This window comes from Theropithecus gelada, chromosome 16, assembly GCF_003255815.1.
Source record: "Theropithecus gelada isolate Dixy chromosome 16, Tgel_1.0, whole genome shotgun sequence".
Lineage (NCBI taxonomy): Eukaryota > Metazoa > Chordata > Mammalia > Primates > Cercopithecidae > Theropithecus > Theropithecus gelada.
The window spans coordinates 13,966,768-13,990,889 of NC_037684.1; the positions used below are offsets into that span (position 1 = coordinate 13,966,768).

General features: G+C 38.4%; 1 protein-coding gene across 1 annotated transcript in view; it reads right to left on the reverse strand.

Annotated features, from left to right (window-relative positions):
• Positions 1 to 24,122, reverse strand: part of VMP1 (vacuole membrane protein 1) — a 116,523-nt gene that overhangs the window by 80,106 nt on the left and 12,295 nt on the right. The window contains exon 6 of the mRNA XM_025361854.1: positions 2,258 to 2,425. Coding sequence (XP_025217639.1) covers positions 2,258 to 2,425 — 168 coding nt within the window. The remainder of the gene's footprint in view (positions 1 to 2,257; positions 2,426 to 24,122) is intronic.

Here is a 24,122-nt window from a genome sequence, read left to right on the forward strand (position 1 = left end):
TGACAATTTTTCCTGTCTTTCGTATTCAACAAATTCAACATTATGGTATTTCCTTCATAATTCTTTTAAAGCAAAACATAATTGCTAACACTTAACTGTGTTTCAAAACTGCTTCTTCTGAGGGTATGGTATCCATGCTCATTTTAATGAGTTAAGATTTGTAAGTGATCTGTTCCATAATCTTTAATTTCCTAAGAAATTGTTAGTGAGAAAAAATTACAGGAACATAACAAATCCAAATGAGTTTTAAAAAAAACTCAAATGGAAACAGAAGTCTTTAACCAATGAATTATTCCTATGGATACCTGAATAAATTTAGGCATACAGGGCTGGGTTAGGAGGCTCATGCCTGTAATCCCAACACTTTGGGAGGCCGAGGCAGGCGGATCACCTGAAGTCAGGAGTTCGAGACCAGCCTGCCCAACGTGGAGAAACCCCGTTTCTACTAAAAATACAAAAAGTCAGCCAAGTGTGGTGGTGGGTGCCTGTAATCCCAGCTACTAGGGAGGCTGAGGCAGCAGAATCGCTTGAACCTGGGAGGCAGAGTTGCAGTAAGCTGAGATGGTGTTACTGCACTTCAGCCCTGGGCAACAGAGCAAGACTATCTCAAAAAAAAAAAAAAAAAAAAAATTTAGGCATAAAAAAAAATTGTGTAGATTAGAATCCATCTGCCACTTAACATGCTGTCCAAAGAATTTTATAAAATAAACTTAAGCAAACCACAAAAAGAACAACTGAAACAACTAAAAGTAAAATTGCCATATACGACCATACAGCCTGATACCTTTACTATAATAAGGCTTGGTTTATATTAAGAAATGTCTGACCTTACTTTAGTTAGCATTATAACAACTCAGAAAATGAAATGAGTCCTCTAAGAACACAGTATTTTCTTGTTGTTATTGTTGAGATGTAGTCTCGCTCTATAGCCCAGGCTGGAGAGCGGTGGCGGGTCTCGGCTCACTGCAACCCCTGCTTCCTGGGTTCAAGCAATTCTCATGCCTCAGCATCCTGAGTAGGTGAGATTACAGGTATGCGCCACCATGCCTGGCTAATTTGTGTATTTTTAGTAGAGGCAGGGTTTCACCATGTTGACCAGGCTGATCTCGAACTCCTGGCCTCCAGTGATCTGCCTGTCTTGGCCGCCCAAAGTGCTGAGATTACAGGGATGGCCACCAGGCCCAGCCAGAACACAGTATTTTAAATCTAAAACTAAGACATATGGGGAGGATCACTTGAGCCCAGGAGGTTGAAGCTGCAATGAGCTGAGATGGCACCACTGCACTCCAGCCTGGGCAACAGAGCAAGACCCTGTCTCAATAAACAAACAAACAAATAAATAAATAAATGCATACATACATATACACACACAATTTTTATTTGCCAAATAAAAATAAAATTTTAAATTAAAAAAGACATGACATTTGCCAATCTAATAATGATATATAACTATATATTACCAATCTAATATTTATATATATTTTATATAACTCTTAGACAAATTCTAAGAGTTTATCAGGTATAGAAATACTGGAACAAATTTTATAATGTAGTATACAGTTGACCCTTGAACAACATGGATTTGAACTGTGCCAGTACAAGTTATAATCAGTGTGCCTCTCATGGCTCCCCATCTACCTCCTCCACCTCCTTTGCCTCTGCCACCCCTAAGACAGCAAGACCAACCCCTTCTTTCCCTCCTCCTCCTCCTCAGTGTCTTCAACATGAAAATGGAGTGGAAATGATGATCCATTCCCACTAAATTAATAATAACTATATTTCCTTTTCCTCATGATTTTCTTTGTAACAGTATATAATACTATATTAACACATACAAAATATGTGTTAATCTACTATTTATCATTAAGGCTTCTGTTCAACAGGAAGCTATTAGTAGTTAAGTTTTTGGGGAGTTAAAAGTTATATGTGGATTTCCTACTGCACAGGGGGTTGGCAACCCTAACCCACATATTGTTCAAGGCTCAGCTGTAGTTCCATCATCTGTACTCCCTTTCCCTGCTGGAGTCTACTTGGCCTCAGTTGCTTTGTGATACATATGGTTCATGCCTTTCTTCCCAATGCCATTCATGAAGAGGAGGTGCTCTAAAAGGTTTCTTTTGCCTTAGAAGTAGGTAGCTGGTTACTTACTGAATCATTTACTGACAAGGAATATGTTTAGATTCTATTTCAAAAAGGTACAACACACTATCAAGATGGTGAGGTTAGTTTTAAACAAATATGAAAATGCGTATCTTACCCACATGCAGGCTTCAATCCTAACTTTTGAGATGATACTCCACAAAGAAATGGTTCCTTCAGTGCCCTCTTCATCTGGACAAATAATCTGATCAGGATAGGGTGGTTCAGGAAAATTAACTGAATTGCATTCATAAGCAGCTAATGTAACTGAGGCTATATGTGGACCCTATAAAACAAATACAAGAAACTTCTGATGAGAACTACTAAAAAATTATCAATACATGTTATTTTAATAGTATATTAATTGCCATATAATAAAAATCTTAGCTTTCAAAGAACAAAATAATTCTAAATAATTTCAAGATGCAGGTAGTAACATGAAGAAAATAATCCTTCCCAGAATCTCTTCCTGGTTGAGTTAAAAAAAAAAATCAGATTTATTGAGGTAAAATTTACACATAATAAGTCACTTATTTGAGGTCTACATTTCAATTAGCTTTGACGAATACATTCAGCCATATAACTACACCAATCAAGATACAGAACATTTCCATCACTGCAAAAATCATCCCTTGGCCAGGCACGGCAGCTCATGCCTGTAATCCCACCACTGTGGGAGGCTGAGGCAGGACTGCTTGAAGCCAGGAGTTCAAGACCAGACTGGGCTACAAAGCAAGACCTTATCTCTACAAAAATTTTAAAAATTAGCCATGCACTGTGGCATGTGCCTGTAGTTCCAGCTACTCGGGAGCTGAGGCAGGAGGGTTGCTTGAGCCCAGGTGTTGGAGGCTGTAGTGAGCTATGATTATGCCACTGCACTCCAGTCTGGATGATGGAACGAGGCCCCATGCCTTATTAAAAAAAATATCTTGTGTTCCTCTGTGGCCAATTCCCTCCCTCAAGTCCTAGTCCCCGGCAACCACTGATCTAATTCCTTGCTTGACTTTTATTTCGTGTATCTATATTTCTCATTTGTTAGATTATTCCTTTTATTAAAAAAACAACTTTCTGAGCCACTGTTCTTTTAGGCACAATTTGAGAATATCACTTTATGTCCTTACTTAAAAACAGTTAGTGATGTACCACCTCACGTAACCTTTCCTAGTGAGATCATAAAGCAAAAATGTAACTGTGAAACCAGTATCAATGAGTTTTACACAATGGTTCCTAAAAGCACAAGACGAAGAGTCCGCATACTAGGGAGCTGGTTAAAATATAAATTTCTGGGTCCCTTAAGCATAGGTTGATAGATGCCCTCTAGCATACAGTAACTAGCAGCCATCAGCTATTATGAAGAGAAATACTTTATTTGTAGAATAAAATTATTTACATATATACACACACGAGATTTTATTAGTAACTATATTGTGCGAGTATTTCTGAATCTGAAGATTTCTGTTAAAGATTTCTCCAATGATTTTTTATAAATGAGTCAGTCCCACAGAAAAGTAAGTCGGCTCTGTGTATAAGAAAGTATTTTAAGATCACATGATGAAAGAATCTGTGGTTCAAAGTACATAAAATCTAGTGATGAAAATAAAACTAAGATATTCTACTACCAAGATAATAAAATTTTGTTTGACATAAATATAAAATACAAAGTCGTTCACACATGTGATACTTATCTCTAAATAGAATCAGCATTTTCTGTTAAAATAATACCTAAAAAATGAAATCCTTGGCACTGAATCAGTTAATTATTAGTTTTTTTCTGGATCAAAAAAAATCGATGTGAAGTTTTAGCCTTTGTTCCTCTTTTGGGGGACTTTTAATTCTTGGAAATGTAGAAATATTAAACTATTAAAATAAGTATAGAAGATTTTGAAAAGAATATTTTGATTAGGTTTTTGAAAACTTATGATTAACCATGAAATTTACAATTGTTTCTTTAAACACTAGGTGCACACAAGAGATTTCACAGTTAGGGGAAAAAAGAATTATTTTGTGATACTACAAAAAAAACCCCAAAGTTTGTGATATTCAAAATAACTGCATAGTTTGTGAAACATTTCTCCTCATACAATTATAGCTGTCAGACGTAATTTAAAAAAGATAAAAAGAAATCAGCTGTAACTTCCACCTTTACTGTTAGAAAACACAAAAGAGACATATGAATGCCAATAAGTGAAAAAGAAGAAAATTTAAGAGTTTGTCCATGCTGTCCCCATGTAATGTCCTCTTTGGCTACAGGTACAGTCTACAGCTAAAGTTAGAAATGAGTTTCAAGTGAACAAAAAATAAAATTGCCCTGGGAGCTAAAATAATGAGATTTCTGGGATATATAGGAAAGAAAAAGCTATATTTGCATTCCAGAAATATAAAAAATGTATCCTAACAGATTAAACACATTATCCAATAAAATAAAAGTTCTTCATAGTTTTAATTTTTAGTAATTCTGAAAAGGGAAATTTTCAACAATCTGATTTGAGAATGTTTTCTCAAGTCTCTGATTTGAGAATTCTTTCTTCTAAAGAAGTCTGTTCATTCACTCAACTAAACTGACATATATTTTCCATAACCACACTAATAAGTCATGATTACTCAGCCTTTGAGGCAGATGTGGTGGTTCCCAGACAAAATGAACATTAACAACTCAGTTTCTTGTCCTTTGTTCATAGTTTAAACTATATTAAGTGATAGGAAACCTCACAAGTTCTATTCAACATTATAGCTTAACGGTTTCTAAATATAACCAATTTGAATGAAAAAATATGTTTATATGAAAAATCCAAACAAAAACTAAAAAAATTTTTTGATTAAAAGTTTTAAAAGTTACACAGAATTCAAACTACTTTTAAAGTATATTTTCTAAAAACTACAAGTCTCACTACAATATAGCAAATATGTGTCACATTTTTAATCATACTAAACAAAGAAACAAGAGAGTAAAGACCCAAACAGCTATAGTATTAATTGAAAAGCTTAACTGGATAAAATCTGCCACAGGATATAAAATTTATACATTTACTGAGCAGCAGGTTCCAACTCTTCAGGGAACATGGGTTAAGGATCCTGGTCGATGGCTGAAGGTTTTCTGCCTCAGGACCGGATGAAGTAATGGATACTAGACTTTCATTTCCATAGCAAACAATTAGAAAACTGGACAAAATATATGGGACAATTCTTTTTAGATATTGTACTACAGGCAGTACAGGGCTTTGATTACCAAGAGAAGGGATAAAAATGAAGAAACCATACACTGACTCTGGCTTCTTGTGTGTAGACACATTCCATGCCTGCCAAAAATGCCATGGTCAAAAGAGGAAAAGCCCAAACAAAGCATGTTGCTCCTGCTGAATTGAGAATGAGATTGGGGTTCATGAGTTCAGGATTCAGGGAGGCTGAGGCAGTCAGAATTTATGAGGCAGTATACCAGAAAAGAGAAAGCTACACAGAGAGAAAGAACTCTAGAAATCTGCACAGGGGTCCCCTTCAGACTCTGGCACACAAAGCTGCACTGTATGCTAAGGTGAGAACACAAGTCCAGGCAAAAAACCACCGGGAAAAGAACAATTACTGGGGGTTTGTAAACTGACCAATTCCCAGAGTTCACACAGGCCTGGGAAACATCTGTGATCAACCAGCTAGAGTAGAGAGACTCAGCATTCAATCCAGAAAGGTCATGCTTGCGTAGGTACGACCTTTCCTTCTGGTCCTAAGGTGAAAGCCACTCTAGTCTAACCCTAACAGGGTTTAAAACAAGTCTTAAAAAGATCAAGCTGATCCACAGGTAACTTAATTGCCCTCTTCAGAACCTGCCCACACATCAGTGTTCTATAGTGGAAGACAAAATCCACACAAGCAACAATTTAACACTACATATCTAGCATTCAATTAAAAATTACTAGCACTCAATATAATATTACTAGACATGCGAGGCAGCAATATATAACTCATAACCAAAAGAAATAATGCTCAATAGAAACAGATCCAGGTTTGATGAAAAATATCAATCCATAGACTTAAGAAACTGAACAAATCCAGTCACGATTGACACAAAGAAAACAAAACATATAGGCTGGGTGCAGTGGCTCACACCTGTAATCCCCGCACTTTGGGAGGCCAAGGTGGGCAGATCATGAGGTCAGGAGTTCGAGACCACCCTGGCCAACATGGTGAAACCTATCTCTACTAAAAATACAAAAAATTAGCCGGGCGTGGTGGCAAGTGCATATAATCCCAGCTACTGAGGAGGCTGGGACAGGAGAATCACTTGAACCCAGGAGGCAGAGGTTGCAGTGAACTGAGATCTCACCACTGGACGCCAGTACAAAAAAAAAAAAAAAGAAAAGAAAAAGCAAAAAAAGAAAGAAAAAGAAAAGAAAACATATAGGCCGGGCATGGTGGCTCACACCTGTAATCCTAGCACTTTGGGAGGCCAAGGCGGGTGGATCATCAGGTCAGGAGATCGAGACCATCCTGGCCAACATGGTGAAACCCTGTCTCTACTAAAAATACAAAAATCAGCTGGGTGTGGAGACTGAGGCAGGGGAATGGCTTGAACCCGGGAGGTGGAGATTGCAGTGAGCCGCGATGGTGCCACTGCACTCCAGCCTGGTGACAGAGCAAGAAGCCATCTCAAAAAAAGAAAATAAAACATAATCAAACTGCTAAAAATCATCACAATTATGTCATAATGAAATTGCTGTAGTTCAATGATATGAGGAAAAGTCTAAAAAACAATAGAGGAGATAGGCCGGGCGCAGTGGCTCACGCATGTAATCCCAGCACTTTGGGAGGCCGAGGAGGGCGGATCACGAGGTCAGGAGATCGAGACCATCCTGGCTAACGCAGTGAAACCCCGTCTCTACTAAAAATACAAAAAATTAGCCCGGCGTGGTAGCAGGCACCTGTAGTCCCAGCTACTCGGGAGGCTGAGGCAGGAGAATGGCGTGAACCTGGGAGGTGGAGCTTGCAGTGAGCCGAGATCGTGCCACTGCACTCTAGCCTGGGTGACAGAGCCACTCTGTCTCACAAAAAAAAAAAAAAAAAAAATAGAGGAGATAAAAATAACACATTATCTACAGAGAAAAATAGGTCAGACTTTTCATCAGAAATACTATGCAAACCAAAAGACATCAGAATTACTTCTTTAAAGTGCTGAAGAAAAAAATACCTGTGAATCTGGGCCCTAGGGAAAATATATTTCAAATAAATATATTTCAGAACAGTACTGTGGGTTTATGACATATGAGGAAGTAAAATGTATAAGAAGTAAAATGTATGACAAGTAAAGCATAAATTATAAATTATGGGAGGAGGAAAATGAAGAACATTATTATAAGGTTGTTTGTCACATTATATACAAAATGAGAAAATAATACTTCATTGTTCACCTGGTAAGTTAATGGAGCATATTGCAAACCTTAGGACAACCACAAAATTTTTTAATTTTTTTTTTTTGAGAAATGGTCCCACACTGTTGCCCAGGCTGGAGGGCAGTAGTATGATCACAGCTCACTGGACTCTTGACTGCCTGGGCTCATGAGATTATACCTCAGCCTCCCGAGTAGCTGGGACCACAGGCATGCATCACTACACCTAACTATACCACTAAAAATTTTAAAAGAAGTAGAACAAACAAGCAAATAAATTCAATACCAAAAAAAAAAAAAAACCTACAAAAAAACAAAACAAAAAAACCCCCCTCAGTCCAAAAGAAGGCAGAGAAAAAAGAAAAAGGAATAAAAAATTAGATACAACAGTTTTAGGAGAGACTTAAACCCAATCATATTGATAACTACATTAATTGCAAATGGACCAAACATATGAATTCAGGCAGAGACTGTTAGACTGGATTAGTATATGCTGTCTGTAAGAAACCCACTTTAAATATTAAGAACCCAGAAAAGAAAGAGTAAAGAGACGGGAAAAGAAAAACCATTTTAAAAAATCTATAAAAAAGATAAAGTAGCTAAATTAATATTAGACAAAGTAGATTTAAGGACAGGGAATATTAACAGAGATTCACAGGAACATTTCACAATGATAAACGGTCTAATTCTCAGGAAGTCAGACCAATTCTAATTGTGTATACACCCAATAACAGAGTGTGAAAATACATAAAGCAAAAACTGATCCCTTGAACTGAGTTTGAGACCAGCCTGGACAACATAGGCAGACCCTGTCTCTACAAAAAACAGAAAAATTAGATGGGGCCAGGTGTGGCGGCTCACACCAGTAATCCCAGCACGTTGGGAGGCCTTGGTGGGAGAATCTCTTGAGCCCAGGAGTTTGAGACTAGCCTGGGCAACATAGGGAGAACAGAGAAATGAACAAATCCCCAATTATAGCTAGAAATTTTACTTTATTTTAATTTTAATTTTATTTTGAGATGGAGTCTCACTCTGTTGCCCAGGCTGGAGTGCAATGCTGCGATCTCGGCTTACTGCAACCTCTGCCTCCCAGGTTCAAGTGATTCTCCTGCCTCAGCCTCCCGAGTAGCTGGGATTTCCAGCACCCACCACCACACCCAGCTAATTTTTGTATTTTTGGTAGAGATGGGGTTTCACCACGTTGGTCAGGCTGGTTTTGAACTCCTGACCTCAGGAGATCCACCCGCCTGGGACCACAGATGCAAGATACCACATCCAACTAATTTTTTTTCTTTTTTTCTTGAGACAGGTTCTCTTATTCCATCACCCAAACTGGAGTGCAGTGGCATAATCTTGGCTCACTGCAACCTCAACCTCTCGAGTTCTGGTGATCCTCCCACCTCAGCCTCCTGGGTAGCTGGGACTTCAGGTGTGCACCACCATGCCTGGCTAATTTTTTGTAGAGATGGGGTTTTGCCTGTTGCCCAGGCTAGTCTCTAACTCCTGGGCTCAAGTGATCTATCCGCCTCAAAGTGCTGGGATTACAGGTGTAAGCCAGAGTGCCCAGCCCAGTTAATTTTTTTTCATTATTTGTAGACAGGTCTCCCTATGTTGCTTAAACTCCTGGGCTCAGGGGATCCTCCTACCAACGCCTCCCAAAGTGCTGGCATTATAGGCGTGAGCCAGTGCACCTGGCCCAGATAATTTTTTTTCATTATTTTTAGAGATGGGTCTCCCTATGTTGCCCAGGCTAGTCTCAAACTCCTGGGCTCAAGAGATTCTGCCACCAAGGCCTCCCAAAGTGCTGGGATTACTGGTGTGAGCCGCCACACCTGGCCCCATTTAATTTTTCTGTTTTTTGTAGAGACAGGGTCTGCCTATGTTGTCCAGGCTGGTCTCAAACTCAGTTCAAGGGATCCTCCTGCCTTGGCCTCCCAAAGCACTGGGATTAGATGTGAGCCACCATGCCTGGCACATACATAGTAGAAAACTTCAACATCTATATTTCATTAATTGATAGAACAACTACACTGATAATTGTATGGACACAGAAGATTTGAATAATATAGAAAATACCACCCAACAAGAGCCAAATATATATTATTTTCAAGTACACATGGCATATTTGCCAAGACAGACCATATGCTGTGCTATAAAATGAGTCTGAACACATTTAAAAGGATGTGACATGTGGCAAGGTAAAAATCAATACAGGGAGTATGTCTTAAAGTGGCAAATAGGCCAGGCAGGGTGGCTCACGTCTGTATTCTCGGCACTTTGGGAGGTTGAGGCTGGAGAATCACTGGAGCCCAGGAGTTTTGAGACCAGCCTGGGTAACATGGTGAGACCCTATCTCTTAAAAAAAAAAAAAAACAAATTAGCTGGGTATGGTGGTGTGCACCTGCAGTCTCAGTTACTTGGGAGGCTGAAGTGGGAGGATAGCTTGAGCCTGGGAGGTCAAGGTCGCTGTGAGCTGAGATCGCACCACTGCACTCCAGCCTGGTCGACAGAGTGAGACCCTGTCTTAAAAAAAAAAAAAAAAGAAAAAGAAAAGTGGCAAATAAAGGTCTGTTTTATTTTTGGTAACTCAGTATAGTTATTCTAGATGAAGTCAAATCAACAAGATAGCTCGGTTATTTTCAACATATTGGACATCTGGATTTGCTTCATTTCAGAGTTCCATATATCTAGTCTCATGAGCTGTATTACATTGTATTTTCCAAAGATTGGTAATGGAATAATTTTGCCTTGTCCAGGATAAAAGATGTAGTGCTTGGCCAGGCAAGAGTATGTCTGGGTGAGAGCAAACCATACTTAGATGAAAGGGTAAGATTTCTAATAAGAGCAGATGTAGGTATTTGTCTGTGGAAAAATATATTTTATCTTTCAAAAACTCTTTTTACATATGTTTAAAAAGTTACATTTCCATGATTTACATTCTTTCATGAGTTTTAGTGATTAGAAAAAAACCGAACTGAGATAAGTCTATGTAATCAATTTTTACTCTAGCTTCAAGAATAATGATAAGACACTACTAGTTCTTCTAATTAAGAGAAACTTAGAATTAAAAAAAATTGTCCTAGAAAGGTAAAATTATACAAAACCACATTTCTCTCTCTCTCCCTCTCTCTCTCCATCCTAATCTGATAGTGAAGAGTTTTAAATAGTTTTCTGATAATAATGTAGTATCTATGTAAGCCCAGAGAAAGAAATCCTTGTGCTACAAACACTAATTAGGGTCATAGTAAGAAAGGGGTGAATATATTCATACTTTAATTTGTGAAAAAATCATATTAGTAAAATGATAAACTAGAATGTACACTGCTGCTTAATTTTAAGTAAGTAAAACATTTTCTGGATTTTGAACTTTCCAGGTTCTTTGGATTTATATTATAGCAGCTCGCTCATGATTTACTATAATTCTTCACAAACTTTGTAGCATTTAAAGGATTGAAAAGGTTATACTCATGTCTATGTTTCATCAAGAAAAACAGTGTATCATCCAAAAGACCAAAGATAGAATACTGTTGGGTTTACTTTATGGTCCTTTTCTTACAGAGACATCTTTTAAAAACGAAAGACCTAAAATGTTCATATTAGTTAATTTATTAGCCTAATTTAGGCAAGAATATTTATCAACCAAGATGAAGAATACAACATCACATTAAGATTGCAGAATGTGTGTTGTGTGTGTATGAGTATTTTTAAGGAAGGCGAGCAGACAAAACAGACAGACATTCTTCCACTCTAGACGGCTCCCTCAGAACTGATAAAACATTCCTAAAGACTGGAGTTGTTTGGACAACATCTGTAATGTCAATTCATAGCCTAATCCATCATCTATACACAGAAGTCAAGTGAGATCCCAAAGGCAAAATTTCCAATTAGTTTTGTCTGGAAAGTTTAGGGCAAAGGTAATAAAATCAAGAATCCTGTGCTGATTCACTGGGAAAACATTTATTTGCCACACTTCTTCACTAAGGAACAAAAGCAGTCAGTGGTTAGTCTGGAATGTGATTCATTAGGAATATCTGGGTGATAAACAAACAAAAGAAGATGACAAATCGTTGTTTGTATGACTTGCAAAACCTTTGTTTTCTTTCAGGGGACTTCAGAAACCCTTTTGCAAACACAGAAATTCTCCTCAGAATTTTTTTAATCATTGTTTTTATCATTAGAGTCAAAAAACAAGGTTATAGTCTACAGCAAATAAATCTAGAAGGCTAGAGTGTAAAATATTGATTCCCAATGGGCACTGACAAGTTTAACCAGTGTTTATATTCTTTTTGTAAAGAAGGTCCCAAGTTATGCCTCTGGTCTCTCTTTACAAAATGCAGTTAAGGCTGGGAACAGTGTCTCACGCTTGTAATCCTAACACTTTGAGAGGCCGAGGCAGCAGGATCACTTGAGCCCAGCAGTTCAAGAATAGCCCGGACAACACAGTGAAATTCTGTCTCTACTAAGAAAAAATATTAGCCCAGTGTAGTGGCATATGCCTGTAGTCCCAGCTACTTGGGAGGCTGAGATGGGAGGACCACTTGATACCAGGAGTTCAAGATTGCAGTGAGCTATGATCATGTCACTGCACTCCAGCCTGAGCAACAGAGCCAGACCCTGTCTAAAAACAAAAACCAAAACAAAAAACCAAAAACCAAAACAAAAAACAAAGAAACAAACTGTCAAAAAGCAGGAACCTGGGCATGCATTAATGTGGATTTCAGTTTTCTAAATCTGTTGGTAAATTACTGTTGGTAACTTCTATCTCATCTCCTTTGTTTAACAAAAAGCCTAATAATGCCAGTTACCTAGGTCATAGGGTAGAAATATGAGATACTATAAAAGTGCAAGTATAAAATTGCTGGACAAAACAAAAGAAATATGAACTCTATAGTATTACTTCATGCTCCAAGTTATAAGGTACTGTCTTTGAAGCTATTTTTATTATGTTGAGTTAATCCATATTAAAAGGCATATTTGGCCAGGCGTGGTGGCTCACGCCTGTAATCCCAGCAGTTTGGGAGGCCCAGGCGGGTGGATCACTTGAGGTCAGGAGTTCGAGACCAGCCTGGCCAACATTGTGAAACCCTGCCTCTACTAAAAATACGGATCGCACCATTGCACTCCAGCCTGCGTGACAGAGTGAGTCTCCATCTAAAAAACAAAAGAAAAAGAAAAAAAGGCATGTTTCGCCTTTGTTCTCTAGACCCAAGCAACTTTTGATCACACAGTTGACTGAAGTATTCAGGAGAAATGAACTACATATTTATGAGAGCGCTGTTAAAAAAAGGGGGGACTAGTATAAATTGTTTAAAATGTATGCCCAACAACAAATGTAAGCTAAACTAAATTTTCTTGTCTTTCATTTAAGCATACATTAATAAACTTAAGGGCAGGAAGTTACCCAGTCTGTGCATACCCCTTTTCCTTGGCAAAAACCCAGCCCAATGTCCTGAAGACCTTGGTTTCTTCTTTTGATGTGGTGATGCTCAGCAGAGTTAATATATGAGTCATTCCTTAGGGAAAGACAGAGAGAAGAGCTTTCATGCCTTCATCAAACAAAAGGCAAATAGATTTTTTTCTAAGAAGGGTCTGTTGGTCTTCCTGAAACAGCACTGAGTCACTGCATGCTTACAGCCATAGTTATAAGCGTCTGGTATCAAGTCATACCAGAGCCTTAACTTTTGGTAATTTCTTTTTTGTCTTAAAAGGAGGATAGACAAGTGAGCAATAAAGCAATATTCAGAAGTCAAGCTGAATTGATAGGGAAGAAGTTGGCTAACAATTTTTTTTTAAAAGAATGATTCCACTTTATGGTATTAACAACTACTACAATATTTCACTTACTGAAACTATTTCACTATTTTATTTCAACCCATATCAATGCAGTTTTCTAAATAATATTTACTTTCAGCAATAGCCAAGAGTCAAAAAATATCAGAAATGTCTATACCTAAGGAAAAAACAGCTTTTAAAAAGTGCAGAATACTATACAGTACTTCTTCCTTAGGGTGCCATGTACCGAGGAGGTTATAAATATGAAAAAGCACTTAAGACGTCAGATTTTTAAAATGTATATATATATTTTCTGTTTTCATTTTAGTCATCAATTGACCTGCACTACAGGGTAAATGTACAATTTTTAACACATATTTTAATAATAAAAGAATCCCAAACTTTAAAGCAGAAACAGGCCTCTGAATCTTACACAAGGGCACATATCTCACAACTTTCTTTGTATCTAATTGATAACAAAGAGTCAAGTTTTTTCTATAAAAATGGTCATATGAAACAAATGGCTCACAGATATCATTCAAAGGATAACTCCTTGATGTTACAGCTTCTAATAAAACCTGATCTATTCTACAATGTAACTGAATAGTTCCCAACTTTTCTACTTCCAAACTGCTTCTAGAAAGTAAAACTCTTAACACCTAAAACATGAGAAAATCCAATGGTTAAAATATATGGCAAACAGAAAAATTGTAAAATATATTCAGCCTTCTACTTATAGCTAAATATTTGGGCATCTTTTTAAATTATAAATGATTGTCGATAGTTTTTCTTCTCTTTACAATTCTTTGTCTAGAAGCTGGGCTTGATTGAAAGGGATATAGGGCTTTGTGAAGCCTTTTGCCAGGAAACTGCTCCACCTAGTGTCAAAAATTGTACATCACATTATATAGGAGAGTAAATTGTAGCTGATGGACTCCTTTGCTATTAAGAACAGCCTTTATAAATCCTTAATGTTACATACAGTTTACAAATGGTTCTTTAATCATCTTTTTGTCTGGTAACTTGATGAATCATAATGTACATGCATATAAGGAGCATGTCCAGAATACATTTCTCATAGTCAAGTACCGAAGTTCCTGTTTTTGTTAACCTGGTTAATTACAGAATTATGAATCATATTTCTCTGTTAGTGGGAAATAATTACAAGGTGGCTACGGAAATAACCCCATCACTTCTCCTAATTGTGTACAACATCTACACTTTTTTTTGTTCTTGAGACAGGGTCTCATTCTGTCGCCCAGGCTAGACTGCAGTGGCGTGATCATAGCCTCCTTGGCTCAAGCGATTCTCCAGTCTTGGCCTCAACCTCCACCTGAGTAGCTGGGACTACAGGAGCATGCCACTACACCTGGCTAATTAAAAAAAATTTTTTTGTAGAGACGGGGTCCCACTAGGTTGCCCAGGCTGGTCTGGTCTTAACTCCTGGCCTCAAGTGATCCTCCTGCCTTGGCCTCCCAAAGTGCTGGGAATACAGGTGCGAGCCATTGCACCTGGCCTATGTTTTTTAGAAATAAATTTTATTGTGCATAATTGAGGCTTACAATATGATGCTATAGTATACATACAGATAACAAAATGGTTATACTATAGTAAAGCAAATTAACATGTCTATCATCTTACATAGCTACTTTTTAAAAATAAGAACAGCTAAAAATCTACTTAACAAAAATCCCTAATCCATTATAATTTTAGAACTGTGGTACCTTAGATCTTTGGAAATATTCATCCTACACATGACATCTAAACTTAATCCATAAGTTACTTATTCCTCAAAATAGTTGCAATCTTGTAAAATCTGGTATTTAAGAGGAATTGAACATACCAATGGTTACATGAAACTGGAACCAAATCTTCCTGTCATCAGACAGCTCATTTGGAACAAATTTTTCTGCTTTTCCCTTCATAAAAAGCTTTTTTTTTTACTCTTAATTTTTTTTATACAACTCAAGCATATGCACAACTATATTCTTTTCTAAAGCATCATGTTAAACCTGTTATTTCTTGATCAAGAAGAGAGAAATGATAGTACTTATTTGGCAAATGGGTGAACCAAATACACAGATGTCATACAAAAATCCTTAGAAGACAGCTAGCTCTAATTAAGGCTCCCAGGCTCAAAATGTCTCTTCTGGTGTACTATTGTCATTTAATGAGTTAGAGCAGGGGTTAACAAACTACAAACTGCAGACCAAATCCAGCCTGCTACCTGTTTTTATGAATAAAGTTTTACCGGAAAATGGCCACATTCATTCATTTATGTACTGTCTGTAATTGCTTTCTCATTACAATGACAGATCTGAGTAGTTGCACAGAGACTGGATAGCCCACGATGTGTAAATAGCTACAGATCTGACCCTTTACAGAAAAAGTGAGGCTGGATACAGTGGCTCATGCCTGTAATCCCAGCACTTTGGGAGGCTGAGGTGAGAGGATCTCTTGAGTCCAAGAGTTTAAGAACAGTCTGGGCAACATGGAGAGACCCCGTTTCTATCCCTAAAAAACAAAAAACAGCTAGGTGTAGTGGTGCACACCTGTAGTCCCAGATACTTGGGAGGCTGAGGTGGGAGGATCTCCTGAGCCCAGGAGGTTGGGGCTATAGTGGGCCATATTCATGCCACTGTACTCCATGCCACTGTACTCCAGCCTAGGCAACAGAGAGAAACTGTCTCAAAAAAGAAACGAAGATAAAAGAAAATGAAAAAGAGAAAGTATGCTCTCTAGCCCTGGGTTAGACCTTTTTTTTTTTTTTGAGACGGAGTTTTGCTCTTGTTGCCCAGACTGGAGTACAGGGGAGCAGTCTCAGCTCACTGCAACCACCACCTCCTGGATTCAAGCGATTCCCCTGCCTCAGCATCTCCCGAGTAGCTGGGATAACAGGTATGTGCCACCATGCCTGGCTAATTTTCATTTTTTTTTTTTTTTGAGATGGAGTTTTGCTCTTGTTGCCTAGGCTGGAGTGCAATGGCACAATCTTGGCACACCGCAACCTCCACCTCCCCCGTTCAAACAATTATCTCGCCTCAGCCTCCTGAGTAGCTGGGATTACAGGCGGCAACCCCCAACACGCCCAGCTACATTTTTGTATTTTTAGTAGAGACAGGGTTTCACTATGTTGGCCAGGCTGGTCTCAAACTCCTGACCTCAGGTGATCCACCCACCGCAGCCTCCCAAAGTGCTGGGATCACAGGCATATAAGCCACCGCACGGGTCTAGACCATTATTAAGGTAGAAATTTTGACTCACAAAAACAGGCTGCATAGAGATGAACCAAAGAGGTCAACAGCAGCTATGTTCTCTTTATGCAAACATTAACTTATTATTCTTACTTGGGATATAATTTCCACTACATGAGAGAATAAATAAGCATTCCTGATCGCTCATGCACCAGATCTTCTAAAAGGAAACCTGAATGTTTGCTAAGACTAAAATAAATCTGTCAATGGATTTTGAGGAATTAATATGCAATAAAAGAGAGCTTAAAAAATGGTATCTTGGAAAAATCTGCCAGCCCCAGAAGCTTCTTTGCACCTAATCTACATATAAACTCAAATAAGGTAAATGAATGAAATTTGTAACTTGCACTACTTGCTAGGCAAAATTTGTTCAAGGCAGATAGCAAAGAAATGAACAAAAATATGCCTGCATGAGAACTAAAAACAGAGGAAATGCAGTTTACAAATGCTATTAATTTCTAATTTCAAAGTACAATATACCTCACTATAAAGATAAACCAGAGACATAAGCATATTAGTATATGTTGAATAAAATGATTTTAAAAATCACTCATTGTGGGATGGGCGTGGTGGCTCACGCCTGTAATCTCAGCACTTTGGGAGGCCGAGGTGGGTGGATTACCTGAGGTCAGGAGGTCGAGGCCAGCCTGGCCAACATGGTGAAACCCCATCTCTACTAAAAATACAAAAATTAGCCGGGTGTGGTGGTGGACACCTGCAATCTCAGCTACTTGGGAGGGTGAGGCAGGAGAATCCCTTGAACCCAGGAGGCAGAGGTTGCAGTGAGCTGAGCTGGCACCACTGCACTCCAGCCTGGGCAGCAAGAGCAAAACCCCAACCCCAAAAAAAAAAAAAAAAAAAAAAAAAAACACTCATTGTGCCTATTTTTTGTTTAAATTTAAGTAAACTGAATGCAAAGAGCATAATGTTTACACAGCAAGAAGCAGATGCACTTTTATTTGCTGGAGAAATAAAATGATGTACTGATATTTAATATAAAACTATTATGCAAATTAAGAAAACGCTATATATAGATTAGGTCATTTTTCATCAACTGTCACAAATAAGACTCAGATGTCAGGAACAGACTGTTTTGCCAATAAAAGAAGTACAGTTATTCTATCTCTCTTCTCATAGGCTTTGCAAAGATTCTATTTTACATTAATACATCTAACATATATTTGTCGAGCACCTATTGAGTACTAGGCTCTGTTCTAGACAGCTGGAATACAACAGTAAGTTAAGTAGAGGTAATGTAAAACCTAGGATGATTTTATTTTCCTCCAGACAAGTTTGCTTCTAGTGGGTAGATGGGCTGGGCCACTTACAATTCTAAGCAGACAATAAGAGTAGGCAGGACATGGTGGTTCATGCCCGTAATCATAGCACCCTGGGAGGTTGACGGGGCTGATCACCTGAAGTCAGGAATTGGAGACCAGCCTGGCCAACATGGTGAAACCCCGCCTCTACTAAGACTGCAAAAACTAGCCAGGTGTGGTGGTGCATTCCTATAATCCCACCTACCTGGGAGGCTGAGACATAAGAATCACTCGAACCCCGGAGGTGGAGGTTGCAGTGAGCTAAGGTCACACCACTGCACTCCAGTTTGGGTAACAGAGCGAGACTCTGCCTCAAAAAAAAAAATAAATAAATAAATTTAAACTTGAGCTTCAGTACCCGTGAAGTTTGACTTTTATCTAGTTCATCACTTCTTTTAAAGTGTGGCTCTTTAGAGTTCAAATTCAAAGCCTGCAGGTTAATCAGGGCCTATCTTTGGTCAGTCTCTCTTTTTTGGGTTTCCTGTATAACCTAGATCTTGGTCTTATAATTCTTTTACTCTCTTCTAACACTATGATATCTTTAAACATATATTAAAAAATTTATCAGCTGGCCGTGGTGGCTCACGCCTACAGGCACTTTGGGAGGCTGAGGTAGGCGGATCACAAGGTCAGGAGTTCAAGGCCAGCCTGACCAACATGGTGAAACCCCAGCTCTACTAAAAATACAAAAATTAGCTGGGTGGTAGTGGCACGAGCCTGTAATCCCAGCTACTTAGGAAGCTGAGGCAGGAGAATCACTTGAGCATGGGAGGCAGAGGTTATTGTGAGCCAAGATTGTGCCACTGCACTCTAGCCTGGGCGACAGAGTGAGACTCTATCTCAAAAAAAAAAAAAAAAGAAAGAAAGAAAAAACAAAAAATCAGGGTCTTGCTTTGTTGCCCAGGCTTGTCTTACACTTCTGGCATCAAGTGATCCCCCTGCTTCTCTCTCCCAGCGTGCTGGGATTACAGACATAAGCTGGCCAGAAAGGCAGACTATTAACTGCTGAACTAATTAATGAATGAATGCGAAAAACTATTAAGAAATGCCCTTTTTACTTACATGTGTAAACTCGTTTTAGGCAAGCATAAATACAGGTAAATAACAGAATACGTCTCCTAGCTTAGTAGAGCCATTTGATGGCTTGGTTTTTGGGTGAAGTTGCTCTACACACATATATTTATCCAGAATAGAAACTGCAAATATAATACAGTATATTGGCTGTATTAGCAATGCCACCTAGTGGCAGCCAAACATAGATATATTTTTTAAAAAGTTCTAGAAGAATGGTTCTTAACATTTCACAGTCTTTGGAGAATCAGATGAACACTATAGGTTCTTTCTTGCTAGGAAAAAATCTTATTTGCAATGATATATAACAAACATAGTGCTTTGGGAAATTAACAGGCCTCCAGAAACCCACTTTTTAACTATTAAAATAAATAGAACAAACCAAGTAACCCAGTAGCCCAACCAACTCTCCATAATACATGGGCAGAAAAAATTTATTTACTTCCCCTTCATCTCCTCCTTTCTGGTTAGCAACCACTATTCCTGCATAAACAGTATCTTAACTTGTCCCTCTGGGCTAGGTACTTGGTCTCTGCAAATTACCTGATTTACAGTTTACTCAAATCAATTTACAAAACTTGATGGTTAGTAATTTTTCCCTGATGACTTTCATTAAATTTAATGATCAAATAAACACTAACTTTTATTTGTAACATTTAAAGAAGTGATGAGGACTTCTAAGACATCTTAATTTCAAGTTATAACCTTTCAGTTATATCTAAAAATATTGCCAGGCATATTGACTCACGCCTGTAATCTCAGCACTTTGGGAGGCTGAGGCAGGTGAATCACCTGAGGCCAGGAGTTCAAGACCAGTTCAAGATTTTGCCAGACCAACATGGCAAAATCCTGTCTCTACTAAAAATACAAAAATTAAGTGGGCGTGGTGGTACACACCTGTAATTCCAGCTACTTGGGAGGCTGAGGCACTAGAATTGCCCAAACCCGGGAGGCGGTGGTTACAGTGAGCCAAGATCACACCACTGCATTCCAGCCTGGGTGTCAGAGCGAGATGTTGTCTCAATAAATAAATTAAAAAAAATAATAAATGTAAATGAAATTGTTTACAGATAAACTTAAGATAAATTCTCCATTTTAAAGCCAAACATGCAGGTATCTAATATTTTAGGAAATTTAGTAAGTCTTTTAGGTGACTGGTACACAACCAATTATAATTTACTAAATGATATTTCCAAAAAAGATACCTTCCACACTCTAGGAATCATTCATTCTAAACACAAATTTCAAAAACCTAATTGGGAAATTTTGCCTATTCAGAAAAAAAATTTCATATTTCACTTTTAAGTTATGATTTCCAGTAAAGACAGCCATAATAAATAATGAATTACATTTTTTCTGTCTGTTAAAATTGGTTTCTTTTTCACCACAAACTATTGTCAAAAGGAGGCCCATATTTCTCACCAGACTACTCTCCCAATATGATCATTTATTATCTTTGTTGAGGGTTAGTTATATGGGTATATGGCAGAGGTGCCTATTTCATCGGCACAAAACAGAATACGAGAATGTCACATTTCCCTAAGAGAGGATTATGTTAAGCCTGGAAAATGAAAGTAAGTGTAATTAGGACATCCTAAACACAACTGCATTTCCTACATACAAAAGAAAAGAAATAGTGACCAATAAGGATAAAACTCTGTTGATCACTAATCAGCAAGAAAATGGTATAAGCTTAAAAAAATCTAACCAGAGATTATTTGAAATTGCTTCTATTAAGTAAAAACCCAGATCAAATTTTGAAACTTTTGACTCTGCTTTGCTTCTGGTTTATTTTACTCTTTTCTATAATTGCCAAAGTTCACAAGTAGTTTACACTTATTAATTAAAATTTTTACACTTGCTATTGTTTATTGACTAGCTTGGCTCTTGGGAGGACTAAGTGAGATAATTCATTTAAAGTGATGCTCACAGAGCCTACCACCTAGTAAACATTCAATAAATGTTAGCTGTCTATCAGTCAGGATAGGTTAGATTATGACATAATAACAAACAACACAAAGATCTCAAACAACAGCTATCACTTATGCTCACATTTCATTGGTCAAAGCATATAATATGGCTGGAGTTCAGTAAGGCAGGGATGAAAAATCTTCCCATAGGAATGGATACCACAAAATGGCCACCAAACATGAGTAAAAATAAAAGAAATGACCAGCTAGTATTAGCATGAGTATGACAATGATGTTTGCCTTTTTTGCTGTTAGTAGTGCTTAACCTCTTGCAAACTGATTTCCACCCCCACCAGTCAATTAAAAAATAAAGACCAGTGATAGCTTTTGTTTTCCTTTTGCTTCTCTGCAAATTAAATTTTATGAATGCTCTTTCTTCTTCATTCTCCCTGTTAAACCCAGGAGATCCTAAATGGAAGTCAGGATCAAAAAGGTCTAAGAACTAAAGGTCATTTGGTTAAATGGAAATGGCATATACTAGATCTCTCTTTAAATTACTTTTATATTTAACAGATTTCACCCCAAGCTTCCAAATATTGAATTTCTTTCTTTCCTTCCTTCCTTTTCTTCTTTCTTTCTATCTCTCTCTTTCCTTCTTTCTTTTTTTTTTTCTGGCAGAGATGGGGTCTCATTATGTTGCCCTGGCAGGTCTTGAACTCTTGGTGTCAAGCAGGGATCCTTCCTTGGCCTCTCAAAGTGCTGAGATTACAGGCATGAGCCACCATGCCCGGCCTTTATTTCTTTTTAAAATATTGCCTTTTTTTTTTTTTTTTGAGACGGAATATCGCTCTCGTTGCCCAGGATGGAGTGCAGTGGTGCAATCTTGGCTCACTGCAACCTCCACCTCCCGGGTTCAAGTGATTCTCCTGCCTCAGTCTCCTGAGTAGCTGGGATTACAGGCGCCTGCCACCACGCCCGGCTAATTTCTTGCATTTTTAGTAGAGACTAGTTTCATCATGTTGGCCAGGCTGGTCTCAAACTCCTGACTTCAGGTGATCCACCTGCCTCGGCCTCCCAAAGTGCAGAGATTACAGGTGTGAGCCACCGCACCTGGTCAAATATTGGCTTTCCAGACACTATCATCTGAAACAGTGGGTTTTGGGGGACAAAATCCAACAGATTAATGATTAAAAAAAAATAAAAACCTCAGCAAACTTGGAATAGAGAGGTACTTCCTCAACTTGGTAAATAATATCTACAAAAATCTACAGCTAACATCATACTTAAGGGTGAAAAACTAGAGGCTTTCCCATTAAGGTTGGGAACAGGCCGGGCGCGGTGGCTCAAGCCTGTAATCCCAGCACTTTGGGAGGCCGAGACGGGCGGATCACGAGGTCAGGAGATCGAGACCATCCTGGCTAACACAGTGAAACCCCGTCTCTACTAAAAAATACAAAAAAAATAGCCGGGCGAGGTGGCGGGCGCCTGTAGTCCCAGCTATAGGGAGGCTGAGGCAGGAGAATGGCGTAAACCTGGGAGGCGGAGCTTGCAGTGAGCTGAGATCCGGCCACTGCACTCCAGCCTGGGCGACAGTGCGAGACTCCCTCTCAAAAAAAAAAAAAAAAAAAAAGGCTGGGAACAAGGCAGTATGGCCCTTTCATGACTCCTCTTCAACATTATTTTGAAAACCTAACCAGTGCAATAAGACAAGAAAGGAAATAACATGTATACAGATTGGGAAGGTAGAAAAACCATTTTTGTTCACAGACGACATAATTATTTACACAGAAAATCCTAAGGAATCATCAAAAAAGTCTTGGAACTATTAAGCAATTACAGCAAGGTTGCAGGATATAAGGTTAGCAAACAACCTTAAACAAGCCAAGTTTTTTCTATATATTAGTAATTAATACTCATGTTCTATCAATAGAGTATATATTAATACTCAAGATCTATCAGAAAATAAATATATTTTTATATATTTATAAAATAGCATATATATATAGCAGTTTTAAAAAAAATAATTGCCAAACATGGGAACAAAGAAGATATCCTTCAATAAGTGAATGGATACACAAACTGGTGGTACATCCATACAGTGGAATATTATTAAATAGTGATGAAAGGAAATGAGGTATCAAACCAGAAAAAGACAAGGAAAAACCTTAAATGTATATTGCAAAGTGAAAGAGGTCGGTCAGAAAAGGATCATACCCTGTAATTCCAACTATAGTGTCTTGTGGAAAAGGCAAAACTATAGAAACAGTAAAAATATCAGTGGTTGTGAAAGGTTTGGGGGCAGCTGGGGAAATGAAAAAACAGGTGAAGCACAGGGCATTTTTAAGAAAGTGAAACTATTCTGTATGATACTATAGGTATACACATGACATTATGCATTTGTCAAAACCCATAGACCTGTATAACACAAAGAGCAGATCCCATAAACTATAGGTTTTAGTTAACAATGTATCAGTATTGGTTCTTCAACTGTAACAAATAAATTACAGTAATACAAGATGTTAATAATAGAGGAAACTGTGTGGTGGGGAAAGGTGTATGGCAGTGGTCCCCAACCTTTTTGGCACCAGGAACCAGTTTCGTGGAAGACAAGTTTTCCACAGACTTGTGGACGTGGGGGATGGTTTTGGGATGAAACTGTTCCACCTCAGATTATCAGGCATTAGATTCTCATAAGGAGCATGCAACCTAGATCCCTCGTATGCTCAGTTCACAATAAGGTTCAAGCTCCTACGAGAATCCCATGCTGCTGCTGATCTAACAGGAGGTAGAGCTCAGGCAGTAATTCGAGTGATAGGGAGCGGCTGCAAATACAGATGAAACTTCACTTGCTTGCCAGCCCACTGGCTCACCTACTGCTGTGTGGCCTGGTTCCTAACAGGCCAGGGACCAGTACCGGTTTGTGGCCCAGGGACTAGGGACCCTTGGTGAATTGGAACCCTCTGTCTTTTCTGCTCACTTTTTCTGTAAACCTAAAACTACCCTAAACAATAAAGCCTATTATTATTATCATTATTTTTGTTTTTGAGACAGGGTCTCGCTCTGTTTCCCAGGCTAAAGTGCAGTGGTGCAATCATAGTTCACTGTGACCTTGAGCTTCTGAGCTCAAGCAATCCTCCCTCCTTAGCCTCCCAAGGAGCTAGGACCACAGGCACATGCTACCACACCCAGTTAATTTATTTATCTTTTATTTATTTATGTGTTTTTTAGAAACGGGGTCTTGCTAGGTCTGGTCTTGAACCCATGGTCTCAAGCAATCCTCCT